General features: G+C 34.2%; 3 protein-coding genes across 5 annotated transcripts; all 3 read left to right on the top strand.

Annotated features, from left to right (window-relative positions):
• The first annotated feature begins 2,717 nt into the window (after positions 1–2,717).
• On the top strand, positions 2,718–5,753 carry LOC125204016 (lipid phosphate phosphatase 2). Of its 2 annotated transcripts, none has more exons than XM_048102551.1 (9): positions 2,718–2,859; positions 3,177–3,265; positions 3,664–3,888; positions 4,114–4,201; positions 4,348–4,457; positions 4,582–4,672; positions 4,793–4,981; positions 5,065–5,124; positions 5,449–5,753. In XM_048102551.1, exons 2-9 carry the CDS (start codon positions 3,206–3,208, stop codon positions 5,610–5,612), a joined length of 987 nt encoding a protein of 328 aa, XP_047958508.1. In that variant the 5' UTR covers positions 2,718–2,859; positions 3,177–3,205; the 3' UTR covers positions 5,613–5,753. The 2 variants fall into 2 exon arrangements, with proteins under 2 accessions (XP_047958508.1, XP_047958509.1); XM_048102552.1 differs by having other exon boundaries at positions 2,783–2,949.
• Positions 5,754–6,801: 1,048 nt separating this feature from the next.
• On the top strand, positions 6,802–14,250 carry LOC125207912 (amino-acid permease BAT1 homolog). 2 transcript variants are annotated; one of them, XM_048107425.1, is made up of 8 exons: positions 6,802–7,010; positions 7,081–7,341; positions 12,497–12,515; positions 12,602–12,821; positions 12,901–13,082; positions 13,167–13,456; positions 13,523–13,652; positions 13,729–14,250. In XM_048107425.1, exons 1-8 carry the CDS (start codon positions 6,922–6,924, stop codon positions 14,074–14,076), a joined length of 1,539 nt encoding a protein of 512 aa, XP_047963382.1. In that variant the 5' UTR covers positions 6,802–6,921; the 3' UTR covers positions 14,077–14,250. The 2 variants fall into 2 exon arrangements, with proteins under 2 accessions (XP_047963382.1, XP_047963381.1); XM_048107424.1 differs by lacking the exons at positions 6,802–7,010; positions 7,081–7,341 and adding exons at positions 10,681–11,089; positions 11,175–11,435.
• Positions 14,251–15,183: 933 nt separating this feature from the next.
• LOC125204739 (pescadillo homolog) lies at positions 15,184–17,663 on the top strand. The gene is made up of 7 exons (XM_048103458.1): positions 15,184–15,258; positions 15,378–15,453; positions 15,523–15,581; positions 15,666–15,844; positions 16,531–16,741; positions 16,960–17,133; positions 17,446–17,663. Exons 1-6 carry the CDS (start codon positions 15,256–15,258, stop codon positions 17,125–17,127), a joined length of 696 nt encoding a protein of 231 aa, XP_047959415.1. The 5' UTR covers positions 15,184–15,255; the 3' UTR covers positions 17,128–17,133; positions 17,446–17,663.
• The last annotated feature ends 1,408 nt before the right edge of the window (positions 17,664–19,071 follow it).

Here is a 19,071-nt window from a genome sequence, read left to right as displayed (position 1 = left end):
ATCATTTTAATATATAAAGAAATGTATCAAGTCAAAACTAGCTTGTATGCTAAAATTAAGTACTCCGTACATTATACTGTTCTTCATTGCATTGAATTGTTATGATGCTCAAGCAGGAGTTGGATCCCCTGCTATGTTTCAACCACAGCGAGGGTTGCTGTACCTCATTCATCACAATATTTTAATATTAAATTTTATTTATTTATTTTTATTAATAAAATATATGTTTGTGTGTGGCAGCAGCCCCTGCTGTGGTTGGAACACAACATGGGATCCAACTCAATCTCAAGTATCCTAAATTTAATGTATATAATGCCAAAAAGGAAATGTAATTGTATTATTAAATTTGCAAGCATTTGATGGCTCAAATGCTCAATAGACCTCTCTTGAGGACAATATCACCTCCTATAGGTATAGTTTCATTAAGTATATTGATATATTTGCATATTTTGATTGTAAACGTACTCAAAATCATTCATTGGCGAGTGACGTTCGTACTATTCCTATATATTATTTTATTTACAACTCATATCATTATCATTAACAATTTATAGCATTATAATAATATGGACCACACTCTCCATTTATATTATTTCTACTATCCTTTTTTCTCTTTTTTACTTTTTTCCTTATTTATTATATAACTCTTATTGAACTCATTGTTCATACTCTTTGGAAACAGAACAAGTATTAGTTTTATAATAAAATATTAGTCAAATGAATTAATGGATTATATGACTTACTTATCATTTATGGTAAAATAAATAAAAACGGATAATTACTAGGAGATCGATAAAAATGACAAAAATGACCAACTAATAGGGCGGAACAAGCGGTAAGTATCTGGTTATAATTATGACGAATGATTCGACTGTCTGCATATCTGAATGAACACAAATTTCGTTTTTACTACTACTAATTTTCAATTTACAAACAATACTAGCTTAATTATTTGAAGTTACATGTGAGGAATAATGATGATGACATGGAGGAAATTAGTACTCCTACTATATGAATATCACTCATTCACTCGTTCATGTATTATCATAAACTTGGAGAATCATTCGTACACAACACATGCAACAAAAGTGTAGGTGTCACCTGAATTTTTGTTTTAAAAAATAAAATAGTTTTTGAAGCAGAATTGCACAAAATGTTTTATTTCAAAATTTGGTGATTTGTATGCCATATTATATCATGCCACGTCGGATCCTGCGAGTGTTAGGTGCCACGCAAATGCCCGTTATCAATCTTATTCTATTAAAATTTAATAATTTATTAGTAACCGTAACTTCATCCATAAAAAAAAATGTCAAAATTTCTTTCACTGTTTCGAAATAGATTTCAAATATTCTAATTTATAATAATAGAATCCACGCTAACTTCTAATACTCATTACACATTTAAAGCGTGAAGTTTATTTGATTCACACAATATCAAACATTTCATTAAAATGTGTCATCAATAATGTGACAATTTTGTGGGTGGAGAAAGGAGTGGAATATATCATAGGAGTAATATATTTCATACATAATTTATTAATTATTTTGAAGGATATCAATGCAATCAATATCATATAGAAACATTACAATTTCTTAAAATATTATTCTATTGCAATAATATTTCATCATATAATTATAATTTAACATATGCAGTACGTTTTAAAAATATAAGAGGCATAAAATTATACGTATTGAAATCAAATTGAACTGGGTTAACATTGAAGCATTAATGGGCCAAAATTTGGGCTTATATATTACCCTCTCACTAGGCCGAAACTTCCAAATTTCATAATTTGGTCTGTTGCACAGGCTTTAAACTCTCTCTCTCTTTCACAATGAATTTTAAACTGCTAGGAGTATTTGATTTTGTTTTATGTAAGTATGTTAAACACTCTCTCTTTCACAATGAATTTCATAATTTGTTTTATATAGTATAAGCAACTAAAGAGACTATATCAGAAGAAAACTATACAAACACCCCAGACTCCTTGCAAAATAGACAAGGATCAAATGTGTCAATTTTATAGGTTTGAAATATACTTATCCTAATATTTAATAATAGATTGAATTTGTGTGTACTAAGCCCACGCCTTCACCAGTTGCTTCTTGTCTACAGTATAGGGCCAACACGCCCAGTCTTATTCATTGAAATAAACGCGCTCAGCAAATTTGGACTAATAAATGTTTCTTCATACTGAAGTTAATCCCATGGGTTTATTTGTAACAATATATTTGCCGTAAATAATATTTTGTTCACAAATTTTTGTGCTCATATAGTGTTTCATTTAAAAATACTGATTATCAAGGTGAAACCACTAGCATCCTTTTGTTGCTATTAACTTTTCTGCTGATATAAATTATCATGGAGTAATTGAAAAAAAATTCCTTTTTTTTAATTTTTAACAATTGTTTCACCTTTTACTTTTTACTTCATAATTCATATACGTTACATTGTTAAATGTGGAGAGACTTAATCTTGGAACATCTTCTTGAAAAAATGATAAATCTATTAATTAGATTCGATATTATTTTTCGTAAGTTTGAATCATAAATAATGAATAAAATAGAGGAAAGGAAAGTGACTATTATTGCCGCGTAGAACAATTCAAGAAATTAAAATTGTTGTATACTTATGTCAACCGTTGACAGCAAAATATAGGAAAAACATTATAAATATTGCCCAACATCAAATAATGCTTACCTAATAAATACAGATAATAATCAAATAAATGTAGTTGGATTCAACGCCGTTATCGAACTCGCTCAACCGCCTCAACGGGGGCGCCTCCACTACATTTTCAAATTTTCTACACCACGAAGCAAATCTTTCAGTTTCGATTTATCTCAATCGCAGAAGGTAGCAATCTTCTCTCACACTATTCAAAATCCAGAGCAAATCTTAGTCAAGAAAAACTTGAATTTTTGGTTTAAGGAATTGCAACTTGCTGTAAGTTTTAACCTCTTTTTCATCTTTGACAAAAAGAAGAAAACAAATACTACTAATTCAAAGGCATCATTTAATTTGCCATTTCGACTTCAATATTACTAAAACTATCTGTAATTTGTTGTTTAAGCATTTCCGTTTTCTCGAGCATTGTGCTCCCTTTGTAATTACTTGTTTGCCATTTTTGGTTTGTATTTCCGATTCATTAAACTCTTATCTTTTGCGGTCAGATTTCTACGAATCGGATTGATCTGCTCCAATGGGTTTGACAAATTGGTTCTCCTTTTGTTCCCCAGCGAGTTTTCGGAACATGTTTCAGGTTTGTAATTTTTCCTTCTTTCAATCAGTGTTAATATCGGCGATATTTCATTATGTAGAAGCCATTTATGATCTCCACTTGGTGTATCTAATTAGTGAGAATCTTTGGGGAAAAGTTGACCTGCTTTACCACCTGCCTTGATTGCTGATCTGTTATTACTTATCATTGTTTGAATGTTTGTTTCTAGAAAATACAGATTTAAACAGTTACTATTAAAATGTGTTTTCGTGTGTTGTAAGCAAAGAGGGGTGGAACATTTAAATAGTGGCTGGAAGTTCATAAATCATAATGATTTTTGGATTTTTTTTAGCAGATGTTCCTGTATGTGTACTGTTTTTTGATCTTGACTGGATTATAAACTGCAGTTTAACTCATGTTTTGTATCTGTGGAATAATAGGCTAGAGAGAATGAGATTGAGCTGGGATGCCGGTATACGATTAAGACTCATGGAAGACAGCTTGCAAGAAGTCATAAGCACGACTGGCTGATACTAATACTGCTCGCGGCAATAGAGATAACTTTGAATATCATTCACCCGTTCTATCGTTTTGTTGGGGAAGGCATGATGACAGATCTCAGATATCCTATGAAGGAAAACACGGTGCCAATATGGGCAGTTCCGGTGAGGTTTTTTCCTCAATTGACTATGACATCTAGATATTTGTTTGTGATCATTGCACTATTGCAGAACAGTTAAAGACTTACTGTATTATCAAGCTGCAGTGTATGCGTGTGTGTGATGTTTTTAATATAGAAATCCGGGCTTGCTTTCCACATTTATGGTTTTGCCTTAAAAGGTTACTGTTGCTGAAGTATTACTGAGTATGTGAATTTTCATGTGCAATAGATGTATGCAGTCTTGCTGCCTATTGCTGTTTTTGTGTTTTTCTATCTTCGGAGGGGAGATGTGCACGATCTGCATCATAGCGTTCTAGGTAGACTGATCTCATCTTTTTCCTTTCCGTCCTTTCCTTTAGACTGTGGGATGATGAAGTTAAATACTCCACAATTTGTTGATACAAAAGATTTTACTCGTTGTCTCACTGGAGTTGGCTACAACATGGTCTCAACTGAACTGCAGGTCTCTTATTTGCTGTGCTCATAACTGGAGTCCTCACGGATGCAATAAAAGATGCAGTTGGCCGACCACGGCCTGACTTCTTTTGGCGTTGCTTTCCTGATGGAAAAGACGTATGTCCATTCTAATCCCCTATATATTGCTGTTTTTCTTATTCATATGTAAGGCAACTTATGTGATTTGAAAATTATCTGCGGTCTCTTCGAAAGCCAATTATTGCACATGTCTTGTTAATAGGCATATGATCGGTGGGGTAACGTGGTGTGTCATGGTAAAGATAGCGACATAAAAGAAGGGCACAAGAGTTTTCCAAGTGGGCATACTTCATGTGAGTTGATTTCTTGCCTCTATTGGTGTTGATGAATAACTTTTAGTAGTTACCTTGTTCTTTATCAAAGATCATAGCCAATTTTGATGATGTGATGATAGTTTTCATGATAATCTGCAGGGTCCTTTGCAGGCCTTACTTTCCTATCACTATACTTGGCAGGAAAAATCAAATGCTTTGATGGCAAGGGGCACGTGGCCAAACTGTGCCTAATTATTCTTCCCCTTCTTGCTGCGTGTCTTGTTGGTATATCCCGTGTGGACGACTACTGGCATCACTGGCAAGATGTGTTTGCTGGGGGTCTCTTAGGTTCGTCCCATTTGGACATTACAAGAAGCCCTAATTGCTTACATTTTACGACAAATGATGCTAACATATGCTTACCTTTCCAGGTCTCGTAGTTGCTACAATGTGCTACCTACAGTTCTTCCCGGCTCCATATCACTCTGAAGGTAGATTCCCATTGTTACTTACGCTGTTACTTTTTTTAAATATTGCACTTTATTACTTATACTTGTCATATTGTTAAACCATAGCCATTATGATATATATACTCATTGATCTGTGTTTATAAAACAAGACACCACATTTATCTTTATAGACCAGTTTGTAGGGGAGGGACGTACTGCCACTTAAACTTTGAAATTTCATTATCTATGAAATTCCCATGGTAGATTACCTAATTCTGTTAGAACTAGAAAAATCACCTATTGTCTCGTTCCAACATGAACATAATGCGTGATTTGATTTGATTTGATCGATGATGTTGGTGTTAGGTTGGGGTCCTTATGCATATTTCCGAGCACTTGAGGAGTCGCGTTCCACAGCCCCGCCCACCATTAACGGTATCATCATGCAACGGACTGCAACAAACAGTAACAACCGTGTTGATCAAAATTTGGATTCTAGTTTTGATGCAATGGAGTCTGGAAGAAGGTAGGCTATGAAGATTTTTTTTTTATCCCCTGTGAATTACGTAGGTAGTTAATTATGTTACATTTTAGTTATGATGCGAGTATAACTTTTGAAGATGTTCAATGACGATATATAATATATTGATTTGGTTTTATTTTTTCTGAAACTGTATTTTTTAATTTTCGTAGTTTTAGGAGACAAAATTTATAGTAGTATTACTACTTTTTTGGGCCTACATCTCCAACCAAGCCCAAATATAAAAATAAAATACAAATGATTTCTGGGCAGGCCCAAGTTTCTAAATAGAAGGGGTTTCGTCCTAGCTTTGAAATGGGCTTTATTTTGTATACTAGTTTAAATATTTCATCAATCAAGAATGGATGTCTTTTCCCAACAAAGGAATCAAATTGCAAGATCTAGATCGTGTCTAACAGGCTGGAATCATGGAAATACAAAGTAAAAAAATGATAATTCGTCCAAATGCAAAATTATTTTTGTATTGATAAATTGCTCTAGTAGGAGTAATTTGTAAAGTTTAATAGAACTAATTAAATATTCGCGCACCTTTCAATGCACAGATTTCAATAGTATAAAAATCAGAAAACAGGTTATCTTTTAATGTGATTCCCGACATGCTCATAAGTTGGAAATTTTTTAGGAAAAAGTTAAAAAAGAACGATTTCTCTAATAAGAACAGTTATTCAATTATAAGTTATAACCAATGTCTAAACGCTTTACTATACTGCTACATCCGTCTTGTAAAAATTGGCTGAATTCATTTTTCATAAATCCTATATAAATAGTCAATAACTATCTATATAAACCTTTGCTTTTCTTTTTTTTTTTTTCTTTTTTTTAATTTGTGAGTCACACCCTCCATTACGTTATTTTAATTACTCCTACTTTTATTACTTTCTCTCTTATTTTATCTGAAACTTATATTATCCCTGATTAGACTATTCCAATGAGATAAATGGTTATTTTTTTTATTGCTTATTCTTTTTCATGTTATACGCATATTCATATATCATAATTAATTCATACTCTACATGAATACTTTAAAACAACGAATTTCATTATACTTGAAAAGTTTTATCATTAAAACAAAAGAGTTAAAAAATCGAAAATAAAATCCAAATATGTGAAAGAAATAAAAAAACAAAAATAGTAGTCCAAAATAAAGAAGAATATCTTACTCAAGCCAAAGAAAAATATATATGTATAATAATGTGCATACACAATCGCGTATAAAATCAAATCGTGACCCTTCAAATAAAGCAATAAAGTCCACAGAAAAATATACACACTGACAGTGACAACTACTATAATCGACGATGGAAGCTCCCTACCACCGGCTGCCGGATTCCGGCGACTCTCGCCTCAATCAGCTCGGTTACAAGCAGGAGCTCCGCCGCACCCTCTCGTATGTATTTCTCTCTCCTCCGATCTAATTTTCCCTCCAAAAATTAATCCCAAATTTCTGGAATTGACAGCGCAATCTCCAACTTCTCGGTGACATTCTCGATAATCTCGGTGATGACTGGCATAACCACGCTGTACAGCCAAGGGCTCAGCTTCGGCGGGCCGGTGACGATGGTCTACGGCTGGCCGATTGTAGGCGTGATGACGTTCACGGTGGGGCTGTCCATGGCGGAGATCACCTCGGCGTATCCAACTTCCGGCGGCCTTTATTATTGGGCGGCGAAGCTTTGCACGGACGATTGGGCCCCCTTCGCTTCTTGGCTCACTGGCTGGTCAGTTTTCTTTTTTTCTCACCTTTTTTCAAAATAATTGCTCATTACTTTATAATCTACGAGTATATGTTTTCTAGGGATATGAATGTCATATTTGAAAATAAAACTACTTCTACACTCAATGTTAAGACTTTTATTCAAATCAATAAGTCTATGCAACTAAATTTTGTACAACCAAAAATTGGCTTATTTGAGAGAAAAAGTAATTTATATATACATTTAATTAAAAAGTATAGACATACATATAGTATAGGGAACGTGCATAATATTACAGTATTTGTGTATAATTTTAAAAAAAAATTTGAACCATAAAATGTAATTAATGCATACTTTAATTCAAATTTGAAAAATAATAGAAAAATAATTCAAATATAAAAATAAAAAATTGAAAATGAGGCCAAAGACTAATAAATTGTTTTTAATTTGTTAACTAACTATATTTATTATTTTAATATTTAATTAACACATCAAAATAGCTAATATCATCTTGTTTTGGTTGTACAAAATTTGGTTGTTTATCATTACTCGATTGAAATACATGTCAAATTTCTCTTTTTTTAGTTTGTACATGGAGTATTGTTTTAGGCATGTCAAATCCATTTATTTGGGAATGTGGGAATGGAAAGAGTTAGTACTATATGTCTATATGTTATGCGTTGCGATAGTGAAGTGATATTTGCGAAATGAAACACTCCCGTCGTCCCAAACAAGAATATGCACTTTGGGTTCGGCACAAATTTTAATGTAAAATTGATAAAGTAAGAGAATGATACAGAGAAATATGAATTAAAGTATTGTTAGTGGGAAATAAGTACCATCTCATTACAGAGAAGAGTTTCTAAAATTGAAAATCATATATTTTTGTGGAATAGACTAAAAAGGAAAAGTGCATATTATTTATAGAGGAAGTAAAGTGATACTCCTAATATAGATTAGAGATGTGTAGGAGTAGCTGCATATGTGATACTTTGAGTTTGGTATTTCCAACGAATTACAAATGAAATCTAGAGCTCGTTTGTTAGCTAGTTTTGATAAATGTATATAAGATGTTCTTTTCATCCGTTTTAATTTCTTTTACTATTAAAGAAGGGAGTAATAGGGAAAGAAAGATTAACCTAGGAAATAGTAATAAGTTATTGTATAAAAACAACTCAATATGACTCAACTATTATTAGACGAAAGGAATAAAATTGTAGTGATAAAAATAGTGTTAAAAAACAGGATTATTTTAATACTCCTATTCCGTACTTTGTATTAGTTTTCATTTGCTTAGGAAGACGAGATACGAGAATATATGTAGATGAACCTAAGGTGGACGGGTTTCATGTTAAGGGAGGTACCAAATCCAAAATTTGGAAATAGAAGATGGCGGAGAATGTGAAGCAGATGTCTTCATCTCTTTTTTGCGCTATTTCCTTGAGTCTCAAGATTAGAGCTTAATCCAAAGCATTCCCATTCTTAATCCAACGTCTCAAAATCTCTTTTTTCATGCCATTTTCAGCACTACCAATTGGGCCCTTGGTATTTTATTTTCCAAATGCTTTTTATGATGGACCCTTTGTTTTTTTCTAAATGCTTGTATTAAATTATTCTTACCAATTATGGCACGTGATAGAGAAAGAGCGATGGGGCTATCTCGATTGGCTAAAAAAGTCTCGTATTCTGTGTTTATTGCTCCGTATCGTACACGTCGCCACAACACGTTGTTAGCCCCATATTTTAATTGGAATTCTTTAATTGGGAAAATCTAATCAGAACGCCTGTTTCATTATAAGAATTAAGTAATCAAGAAGATATTTTGATCGAGATTCTTAAATAGGGAAAATTTAATCAGAACGCCATTCATTTGTGAATTGTGACTTGCTTCACTTAACCAATCAAAAAGGAGTGTGAAAAATGAAGGTGTTGAATAGCACGCATAACGGTTGATTGTCATTGATATAAATATTAGATTAATGAAATCAATAATCGGATGGAATCATTTATTTTATTTTTCTTCGAAATTTATCAAAACTAGGAGAAATTGCGTGAGGAGACTTTTAACTTTCGACGCAATCTACTGGATTTTATTATAGGAGTAGTATTATTGGGAGTAAACATAACTGGAGTACGTTTTATGGTCTATGTTGCTCCACCTTTCTCCAATCTCATTTTTTCAATTTTTTGATAAAATTATTCATGAAAATTATAAAGTTTACTATGGAATAAAATTCAGAGTCTCAGACCGACACCTACCTACCAATAGTGGCACGGATGGTTATAAAGAAAATGTGACGATGATGGCCAGTTGCTCATAAAGTTGAAAATAAATTTCATTGACTAGAAAATTCCTTAGACCATAGGTTTATCTCCATTCAATTTACAGAAATATACTTGGAATGTGGTTTTATGAATTCAAATTATTAATCAATCTCGATTAAATTACTAAAGTAGATGTAGGAACAATTTATATCTTCCAGTATATATTTCGTTAGACTACTTTGTACATCACCTGTGAAAGGTGCAAAGATTGTGCAGTATATGGTATGCGTTTTATTAGTTAGTGCAAATTATTAATAATATCCTATTTTTTGAAATTTTTTAAATATAGATAAACATGAATCTTTTAACAAATTAGGTTTGGCAAACCTTCTAATCTTTTAATTTATTTAATTTCCTTTTTCTCTGGATTTCCTGTTCACAGAAATTGACTATTGCATTTTCACATTTATTGTTCACACCCACCGACCTGTATTATTGATCTGAATCATCCCTCCTCAATTGGGTTTGTATTTCCCTTGATTCTGCGGATACATTAATTTAGTAATATCTTACTACAATATAATTCATCACATATCTTTGCGTTGACAAACTTTATGTCGATGCTCATTTCTATGTCACTTGAGGAGTATATTATTATTAAACTAGTAATTTATTTTCAAACAAGGGAATTACTCCATCCGTTTCCCATTATGAGTAATATTTTAACTGGGCACGAGTTTTAAGAAATATAAAGAAAATTTGGTTAAAAAAGTTAGTGGGATGTGAGACCCACTTTTTTATATTAGTTTATAATAAAATATGAGTGAAATGAATTAGTGAAATGTGGAATCTATTTATTATTTTTGGTAAAAAATGAAGTGCTATTTTTTATTGGGGACGAACTAAAATAGAAATGAGTACCTCTTGTTCAGGGACGGAGGAGTACAAAATACTCTCAATTAGAAGTTCTAAAATTTTGTCAATTACATTTCCTATGACATTCATATGCTCTTTTTCTCCAAACAAATTTAATCACGTGTACTATCCGGCAATTCAATTTTATTAGTCTAGTAATTTAAGGAAATTGAAAGAAGCAGATATAGAAACAAACCAGATTCCTCCATGAATTAGAGAATGATTGGTTTTTGCCGCGGCTTTGTTTGACCTTACTTTTCTTGCTACAAATCCAGAGTCTTGCAAAATTCAAATTCTTTATTTATTTCTCTGAAACCACAAAAATGGAATTCCTATTGACTGTGATTTGCCAGATTGTAACTGCACATGACATAGCTGTAGCCTGTAAGTAAGTATCTTGAATCCAAAAAGCCTCCCATTTCCGAATATTCATTTCTCAAACACATCAGAGAGCAGAGATGGTGTGGGAGCGAGGCAAGAATCAGTCAGCGCTTCCATCAAACATTCAAGAAACGGCCCGTGATTCCGGTGACACGGGCCATGCACGTCTTCACGAGCTTGGCTACAAGCAAGAACTCAAGCGCGACCTCTCGTAATTCCCCAAAATCCCATTTATAACTTTACTCCATTCTTGATCTTCACTCTCTCATTTCATTTCCTTCATTTGACTCCGCCAGAGTGTTATCCAACTTTGCCTTTTCATTTTCGATCATATCCGTGCTCACCGGTGTGACTACCCTCTATAACACCGGCCTGACCTACGGTGGGCCCGTTTCCATCGTCTTCGGATGGCTGATCGCCGGTTTCTTCACGTTGGTCGTCGGATATTCCATGGCTGAGATTTGCTCCTCTTACCCCACTTCTGGTGGGCTTTATTACTGGAGTGCAAAGCTCGCAGGCCCCAGCTGGGCCCCCTTTGCCTCCTGGATTACTGGATGGTTAGTTCGGAATGAGAATGGAACGTCGTTTTCTTGTTCTATATATGCATACTTTGATGTGGTGTTTGTATTGTTAGTGGCATTAGTTTGAGTAGTGGTTGAATTGGCCTCGAACTTGCAGTTCAATGTAGTTTGTGAGGATAGGATATTTTTTGTTTAGAGAATAGCTATGGTGAACTTAGCCCCATTTTGCTCCGTTTCTGGATAATTGAATGGTAAAATTTGTTTTTTCTGTTTTAGTTTAATGGGAATGGAAACGGAATGGCATCGTGTGATGGGACGGTCATATTGCTATAGTATATCAACCTTGATGATGTTTCTATTGATAAGGGACATGTTTGAGTGATGCTTGGATTGACATTGATGATGTTTTAGTAGTGTTTGAATTGTTAGTAGCATTACTTTGATGGTGTTTCTGCTGTTAGTGGCATTTGTGTGTTTGCTGTTGGGATTTTGAGATCAATACACTTTAGGTAGGGAAGATAAAATAAACAAAACATGATAAGAACATACTTTATAGGTTATTTTTGGTCATAACACTCCAACATAGATGAATATTTTGGGAAAGAAGGTACCTTCCCTAATATTTTGAGCTCAATATTCTTAGTGATGATAGGCTGGTTTCTGGTTTAGTGAATAGTTTATGGAGAACTTAGCTCCTTTTTGTTTGCTTGCAAGATGACAGCTTATTTGTGCTTATCACTTCTAGGTTTTGTGATACAGAGTTGCATCTTGGGCTTGTGTTGATGCATAAATATGCGTACATCTTGATCTTTAGTATGTTGTAGTTCTGTTGTATGTATAATTCACTTTATTGTTAATGACTTTGTGTAGTCAGTCAACAATCCAATGTCATTGATGTAGTTCACATCTCTCAGACTGATTTTTTTAGGTTTAATTTTCTTGCGTCTGAGAAATGAAAATGCAGTTTGCTGTGCCTTTAGTGATAGCTTCCAATTGCTACTCTACTAGCTTAAGCAGTTAATCTGCCTCTTTATATATTAACATACTTTTTGCAAAATATTCATACTAAGATGATTTGCTGTTTTCTCCATGTGCAGGTTTAACATTGTTGGTCAGGTATTTTAACCACTGTAAAATGCATCTCAATTTTTTTTTCTTATATGATTTCTTCTAAATGATACAGTAAATGATTTCTTCTACAGTGGGCTGTTACAACAAGTATAGATTTTTCCCTAGCACAGCTGATACAGGTGATGATTCTCCTCGGCACAGGTGGGAAGAACGGAGGAGGATACGAGGCCTCTAAATACGTTGTTATAGCTATCCACGCAGGACTTCTCCTCTTGCACGCGGCCCTCAACAGTCTCCCCATATCGTGGCTATCCTTCTTCGGACAGGTTGCAGCAGCTTGGAATGTTTTAGGTACTAAAAGGTTTCTATATTCACTAGTGCCCATGTGCAAATATCACAGACTTAACTAAGATTCATCTTTTTCTTTCAGGTGTCTTTGTTCTTATGATCCTCATCCCGTTGGTGGCAACGGAGAAAGCTAGCGCAGAGTTTGTATTCACCGACTTCAACACAGAAAACGGAAAAGGAATCAACAATAAAGTGTACATATTTGTGCTAGGGCTGCTCATGAGTCAGTACACCTTAACCGGTTATGATGCATCTGCTCATATGGTAATATTGCTTTGCTAAATCAATCTAAACATTGAGAGATTTCTGCTTGAGACATGAATACTATGTGACATCTACTTGATCCAGACGGAGGAGACGAAGGATGCAGACAGGAACGGCCCAAAGGGGATCATAAGTGCAATCGGGATATCCATAATTGTCGGATGGGGCTACATACTAGGCATCACGTTTGCAGTGACAAACATCCCGAACCTTCTGAGTCCAGACAACGACGCTGGTGGCTACGCCATTGCTGAGATATTCTACCAATCTTTCAAGAATAGATACGGCACTGGTGTTGGTGGGATCATCTGCCTAGGAATAGTCTCCGTTGCCATATTCTTCTGTGGCATGAGCTCCATCACGAGCAACTCCAGGTAAAACTAACCTATCCTCGAATCACCACCTCAAGTAGTAATCTCACACCACAAACTGTCAAACAGGATGGCCTATGCCTTCTCCAGAGACGGCGCCATGCCATTTTCCGCGTTCTGGCACAAGGTCAATGAGAACGAGGTTCCCCTAAACGCTGTCTGGTTGTCAGCGATCATAGCCTTCTGTATGGCGCTAACGGTATACACACATTTCCAAACCCAAAACCACCCTTCTTGTTTCCAACCACATTTTAACACTGTCTTGATATCTGCAGTCACTGGGAAGCTTAGTAGCGTTTCAAGCGATGGTATCCATAGCCACCATCGGACTCTACATCGCATATGCTCTGCCGATCTTCTTCAGAGTGACTCTGGCTCGGAAGTCTTTCAGACCGGGGCCATTCACCTTGGGGAGGTATGGAGTGGTCGTTGGATGGACTGCGGTCCTGTGGGTGGCAACGATCTCAGTGCTCTTCTCGTTGCCAGTGGAGTATCCAATCACGAAAGAGAGACTGAACTACACTCCAGTTGCAGTTGGAGGGCTGCTGATTCTAACAATTGGTTCATGGATGTTAAGCGCTAGGCACTGGTTTAAAGGTCCAGTTACAAACATAGGTAGCTGATGTAGTTTGTTGTATTTTTTGTATTATGGTGGATATGTATATTGGTGGAGACAATCATGCCATTGCATTCTGTATCTTAAAATTGTACTTAGTCTAGTCATTGTGTTTTCTTGACAATGGGAATTCTTAATTTGTGATCTATTGTGATTATAAGTAAGCCAATCATTTCTTGAATTTTGGATCTCTAATTTCTAACTATTTTAATGAAAAATTACAAATGGAGCCAAATCAAAAACCCCAACTGGATCCGAAGAATGCCTAAAATATGAAAAGGCCTAAATCGAATAATCTATTGGCGTTCATATATGAAATTGGATATAAATAAAACTACCATAAATCCAAAAAATGTAATCGTGATTGAAAATTTTAGGTTTTATTGTACCATACAGCCACTATCGTATGATTTCAAGTATTCGGTTTGGATAACATGCCAATCTGAATTTTGGAAGGAAAAAAAAATCTATAATCAAGAAACCAATCAAATTTTTTATAGGCTATTTTCGATATAAATTTATTGTTATAATAATGCTCCACTGTATATAATATTTCCATCGTTAGCCAAGTAATATGTTTAGTTGGAGCTGACTTGTGTTCTATGAAATAAGTAAAAAAAAAATGAATGTAAAAAATTAGTAATTGTAGATCTTATTTAGTAAATTTTATAATAAAAGTATGAGTTAAATAAAGTTAGTAAAATATGAATTACTATCAGAGTACTCCTTCCGTCTACCCATACAAAGACACATTTGACTTAGCACGATTTCTACTAAATATATCAGAAAGTGGATTGAAAATATCATAGAAAGTGAGTTCTATTTTTTTATATTAATTTTATAATGAAATGTCAGTAAAATAAAGTAAATGGATTGTTGGATTAATTATTAAAATTAGTAAAATGTCGTGGAAGGGTGAAAATCGAAAATAAAAAGTTGATTAATGGATGGAGGTAATAATAAACAAATAAAATAGTTATTCTCATAAAAACAAAAAAATGAAATATTAAGACGATTAATGGCGTGATAAGGAGTAGTATAAATTTATCTCACCAGAATTGAAATTGGATTAATACATAAGTGTAATCAGTTAAAATTCAAATTATTTAAAATTGTGCCGCGGAAGAAACAGAGAGGCCAGTACACTACACTATCTGCGTTTGAGCCACCCAATTTGACTGCATCAATGGTGCGTGCGATCATCTCTCCACTATTCATTCTTAATTTCACGAAAGCGCTGCTCTGGCTAGGGTTTAACCCCCTTTTATTTACTTCTCTATCAATTGACGTTGATTTACGATTTCTTAGGATAATTCAAACGATGAATTCGAACCCCTCTTTGATTATACTCGCGTGCAGCCTGCGCCGGTCATCTGCCTCGATGGTCAGTTATCCTGCAATGGATTGCGTAATTTTTTTTATTGATTTGTGTCTTCTTTTTGGAAATTGGCAGATGACCTAGACGGAACACCTGATTTTGCCTCTAAGAAACGGAGAATCTCTGATACTACTGTAAGTCTTCTTCTTCTTCTTAGTATCAATTGATAGGATGCAGAGGTTAATAGAATTGGGGTTTTGCCCTTTGATAAATATTAGGATGAGAAAAAACAAGATGTGAACTCGAAAGATGTGAAGGTGATAGATTGTGATGGTAAAGAAGAAGAAGAAGAAGAAGAAGAAGAAGAAGAAGAGGAGGATTGGTTGCCTCCGCCTCCAAAGAATCTAGATACTAATTCTAAAAGTATTGGCGAGGACTCAACTTTGAAGGCCCTCAGGTATCTAGTAATCGAAGTGATCTATTTTCTTGTTTTCTTAAGAATTTTAAACAATATAAGAGGGGCTGCTACTATGTGTCTTTTGTTCTTAGTGCTGGTTATGTAATTCAAGGCGATGAATATAAGAGGCTGTTAATATGTGTCTTTTGTTCTAAGTGCTGGTTATGTAATTCAAGGTGATGACAGCTACTTTACTTCCTTGAATTGTGACTCATGTAATAGTCCTACTCTGCTATGTTATAACTTCTGATTTTCTTCATAATAACTGATGTGTTTTGCTCCTTCCTCGATATGTGTTTCTTCATGTTCTAATGCTGGAGTCAAATTGGAAGTGAATGCTTAACTGACTGGATAGGATTTGAATGACATCTTCTGTTTTCATTTTCTGAATATGATTTCCGTTGTATGAAATGATGATGTTTTACTTTTTGAGAATATCTAGATTTTAACCTGTTAGAAGGATGATGCACTGGAGTGAGAATGTGTTTAGGAGTTTTGTTTGTTTAGTTTCTGTAGAACCTCAATCGTGTATCTGAAATTGATGGAATGTAAAAAATGTGAAATATAGTCATCATAGCTACTTAAGCAAGTATGCCATGTGACCAATTGATGGATTTCTGTTTCTTTTAAGTCTTCTTATTAAGAATTTTTCTACTTGCTATTGTCTAAAAAGGCTTCATTCATAGGTTAGAAAGGCAGGAATTGGCATCTTTTGCACAGTCGGCTGATGATGTAGTTCGAGCTGTTGAAGAATCTGTTAGAAAAGACCTTAGTGCTTCCTTACAATCTTCCCCAAAATCTGTTGCCAAGCAGCCGGTGGAGCCTCAACATGAGAGGGCAAAATTTGTAATATCCATCCAGGATAAAGATGAGCTTAAGCAACTTCGAGTGTACATGGTAGGTGCTCTTCCATATTCTCTGTTAGCTTAAATTGGCAGCATATATTGCTCTCAGAGGTAGAATCTGTGGAACAGCTTTGATGTTTGTATGATTCGCTTATTCCTAGCATAAGTCTTGCATTCTGAAGCTGATACAAGCAGTATGGAAGATATGATGTTGTTTTCTTCTGCCAACAAAAATAAAATATTACTACTAAATCAATCATCAATGTGCAGGATGATAAATTTGAACGACTCTTCAAGATTTACGCTGACAAAACTAAGCTGGATGTGAAAAATCTTGTCTTTTGCTTTGATGGGGACAAAGTAAGTCCTGATCAAACACCTAATAGCATTGGAATGGAGGAGAATGACATCTTAGAAGTGCACGTGAAATCAAGCTGATCCCGGGTAAAGTAGCTTTATGATCACGTTCATTTTCTCGATGAATCATGAAAGTTGTTTTCGAGGTTTTGTTATCAGTGCTGTCTTTATTTATATGTTCTATTTTGGGACGATAGCCTCTTCTGTCAAACCTGCATATATGCATGTTGCATCTACTTGCGTGAATTACTATTTGACAACTATGCTGTTAACTAAGAAGTTTTTCATTTACGTAGCCAATGGGATGGACTGGATGACCATATTCAGTCAAAAAGATTTTTTACGTTGAGTTCATCTAGTTGTATTTCTAACACACTTGATGATTACCTTTAATTTCAGGGTGCCAAGCTCACTTCTTCGGAGAGAGAGGGAGATTTTTTTGATTCTGGAAGAATCTGCATGAGATATTTTTCTTTTTTTTTCAGCTCATCACTTTTCTTTTATTCCGCAACTGCAAATTGAAGAAGCCTTTTCTTTACTGAATTGATTGTGGATTTGGTGAAAAACACTGTTTCTTCTGTAGTTGTTATATGGTGTATCATATCATATTTTTGGCACTGCTCTTTTCTTTTTTTGTTTCTAAGTTTTTATGCCGTTTTTGGTATGAAAGAAAAGTTTATGCTCGTTTTAGTTGGAAAAAGTGCTTTAATCTGCAGGAGCAGTTGAAATTGGAAAACCTATTGATTTTGTATGTAGGAGCAAATATCATGAGTATTATGGACTAGTTGTTTGAGCTTTTGAACATCATATCGCCATGCCTAGATGACTACAAATTCATTTTAATCTTTCAATATTTAACAATTATATTTCAGTACCACCTGTAACTGTAAGATCAGGAGACACCCTGAAGTTGAACACATCGTATTTTCAAATTCAAATGGATAAGCCATTCAAATAGATTTATTATTTAATTAAAATTCAAAATTGATCATATACAATGGTATGTTTAGTGCCGGTCTAAAATTGACAATCAAATATTACTCCCTCCGTCCCAGCTAAGATAACACGTTATTTTCTTTCACGTGTTTTGGAAAAATGATAGTAATAAATAATTAACGTGGAGAGAAAATAAAGTAAAAAAGATAATAATATAGAAGATGGGTAGTGATAAAATGGAAATTTATATATTGTACAAACTCAAAACTCCTCAACACGGCTTCAACACAGTTTCAATACAATATCAACACAGTATAAAATTTCAAGATTTTAATGTCAACACAATATCAACACAATATCAGCACAGCATCAATCATTGACAACCGTTGAAATTCTGTTGACATTTTTCTGTTGATGTTTTTTTGTAATCTGTTGACATTTTTCAATGGTCCATATTATAGTTTTGAGTTTGTACAATATTTAGAGTTTTCATTTGATCACATCCCTATAGAAGATAATGTATTCTACAATATTCTCTAACCTACTTTATTTTTTCTTTATTTTATCTATTTATTATTATCTTTTCAAAATATGTGTGAAAAAGTTATGTGTTATTTTAGCTGGGACAGAGGGAGTAGTACTTTTTAACCAGTTTAGTGTTTATTCACTTAAATTATAGCTAGTATTAATAAATTAGCTTGATCTAATTAATTTAATGACTAAATGTCATATTTGGTCTCAGACTCTCAAACATTTGCCAATTTTTTTTTATTCTACACTTTATGTTTAGAATTTATTTTTTATTATTATTTTTTTTAATGATAGGTGTACTGAACCCGCCTTTTAGCGGAATCCGACTAATCCTGCTCGACCGGACTTGTGGATTAAGGCCGAAAGTTCCCTGCTAGCAGGTGGCGGGGTTTGAACCCGTGAGTCCGTGATCTCAAGGTCACTATAGCTCCACGCTGCGACCCGTTGGTTATGTTTAGAATCTTTGGTTCCAAACAATGAAACAATATGAAGTAAACCAAATGTTTAAAGATATTTTTTGATAAAAATACAAACAATAATCTATCAAAATTTAAAGGC

Source organism: Salvia hispanica, chromosome 2 (assembly GCF_023119035.1).
Source record: "Salvia hispanica cultivar TCC Black 2014 chromosome 2, UniMelb_Shisp_WGS_1.0, whole genome shotgun sequence".
Taxonomy (NCBI): domain Eukaryota; kingdom Viridiplantae; phylum Streptophyta; class Magnoliopsida; order Lamiales; family Lamiaceae; genus Salvia; species Salvia hispanica.
Note: the sequence above shows the minus strand (reverse complement) of the source record. Positions and strands in the feature narration are given on the sequence as shown.

What these genes read in the sequence shown, in the direction of transcription:
- LOC125204739 (XM_048103458.1), top strand. An exon ending in TCAACTTTGAAGGCCCTCAG is followed by an intron (nt 15,845 to 16,530) that starts GTATCTAGTAAT and finishes CTTCATTCATAG; the next exon opens with GTTAGAAAGGCAGGAATTGG. An exon ending in AGCAACTTCGAGTGTACATG is followed by an intron (nt 16,742 to 16,959) that starts GTAGGTGCTCTT and finishes ATCAATGTGCAG; the next exon opens with GATGATAAATTTGAACGACT.
- LOC125207912 (XM_048107424.1), top strand. Translation starts at nt 10,956, where the DNA reads ATGGTGTGGGAGCGAGGCAAGAATCAGTCAGCGCTTCCATCAAACATT. An exon ending in TCCATCACGAGCAACTCCAG is followed by an intron (nt 13,457 to 13,522) that starts GTAAAACTAACC and finishes ACTGTCAAACAG; the next exon opens with GATGGCCTATGCCTTCTCCA. An exon ending in CCTTCTGTATGGCGCTAACG is followed by an intron (nt 13,653 to 13,728) that starts GTATACACACAT and finishes TGATATCTGCAG; the next exon opens with TCACTGGGAAGCTTAGTAGC.
- LOC125204016 (XM_048102551.1), top strand. Translation starts at nt 3,206, where the DNA reads ATGGGTTTGACAAATTGGTTCTCCTTTTGTTCCCCAGCGAGTTTTCGG. An exon ending in GTTTGCTGGGGGTCTCTTAG is followed by an intron (nt 4,982 to 5,064) that starts GTTCGTCCCATT and finishes TTACCTTTCCAG; the next exon opens with GTCTCGTAGTTGCTACAATG. An exon ending in GGCTCCATATCACTCTGAAG is followed by an intron (nt 5,125 to 5,448) that starts GTAGATTCCCAT and finishes TGTTGGTGTTAG; the next exon opens with GTTGGGGTCCTTATGCATAT.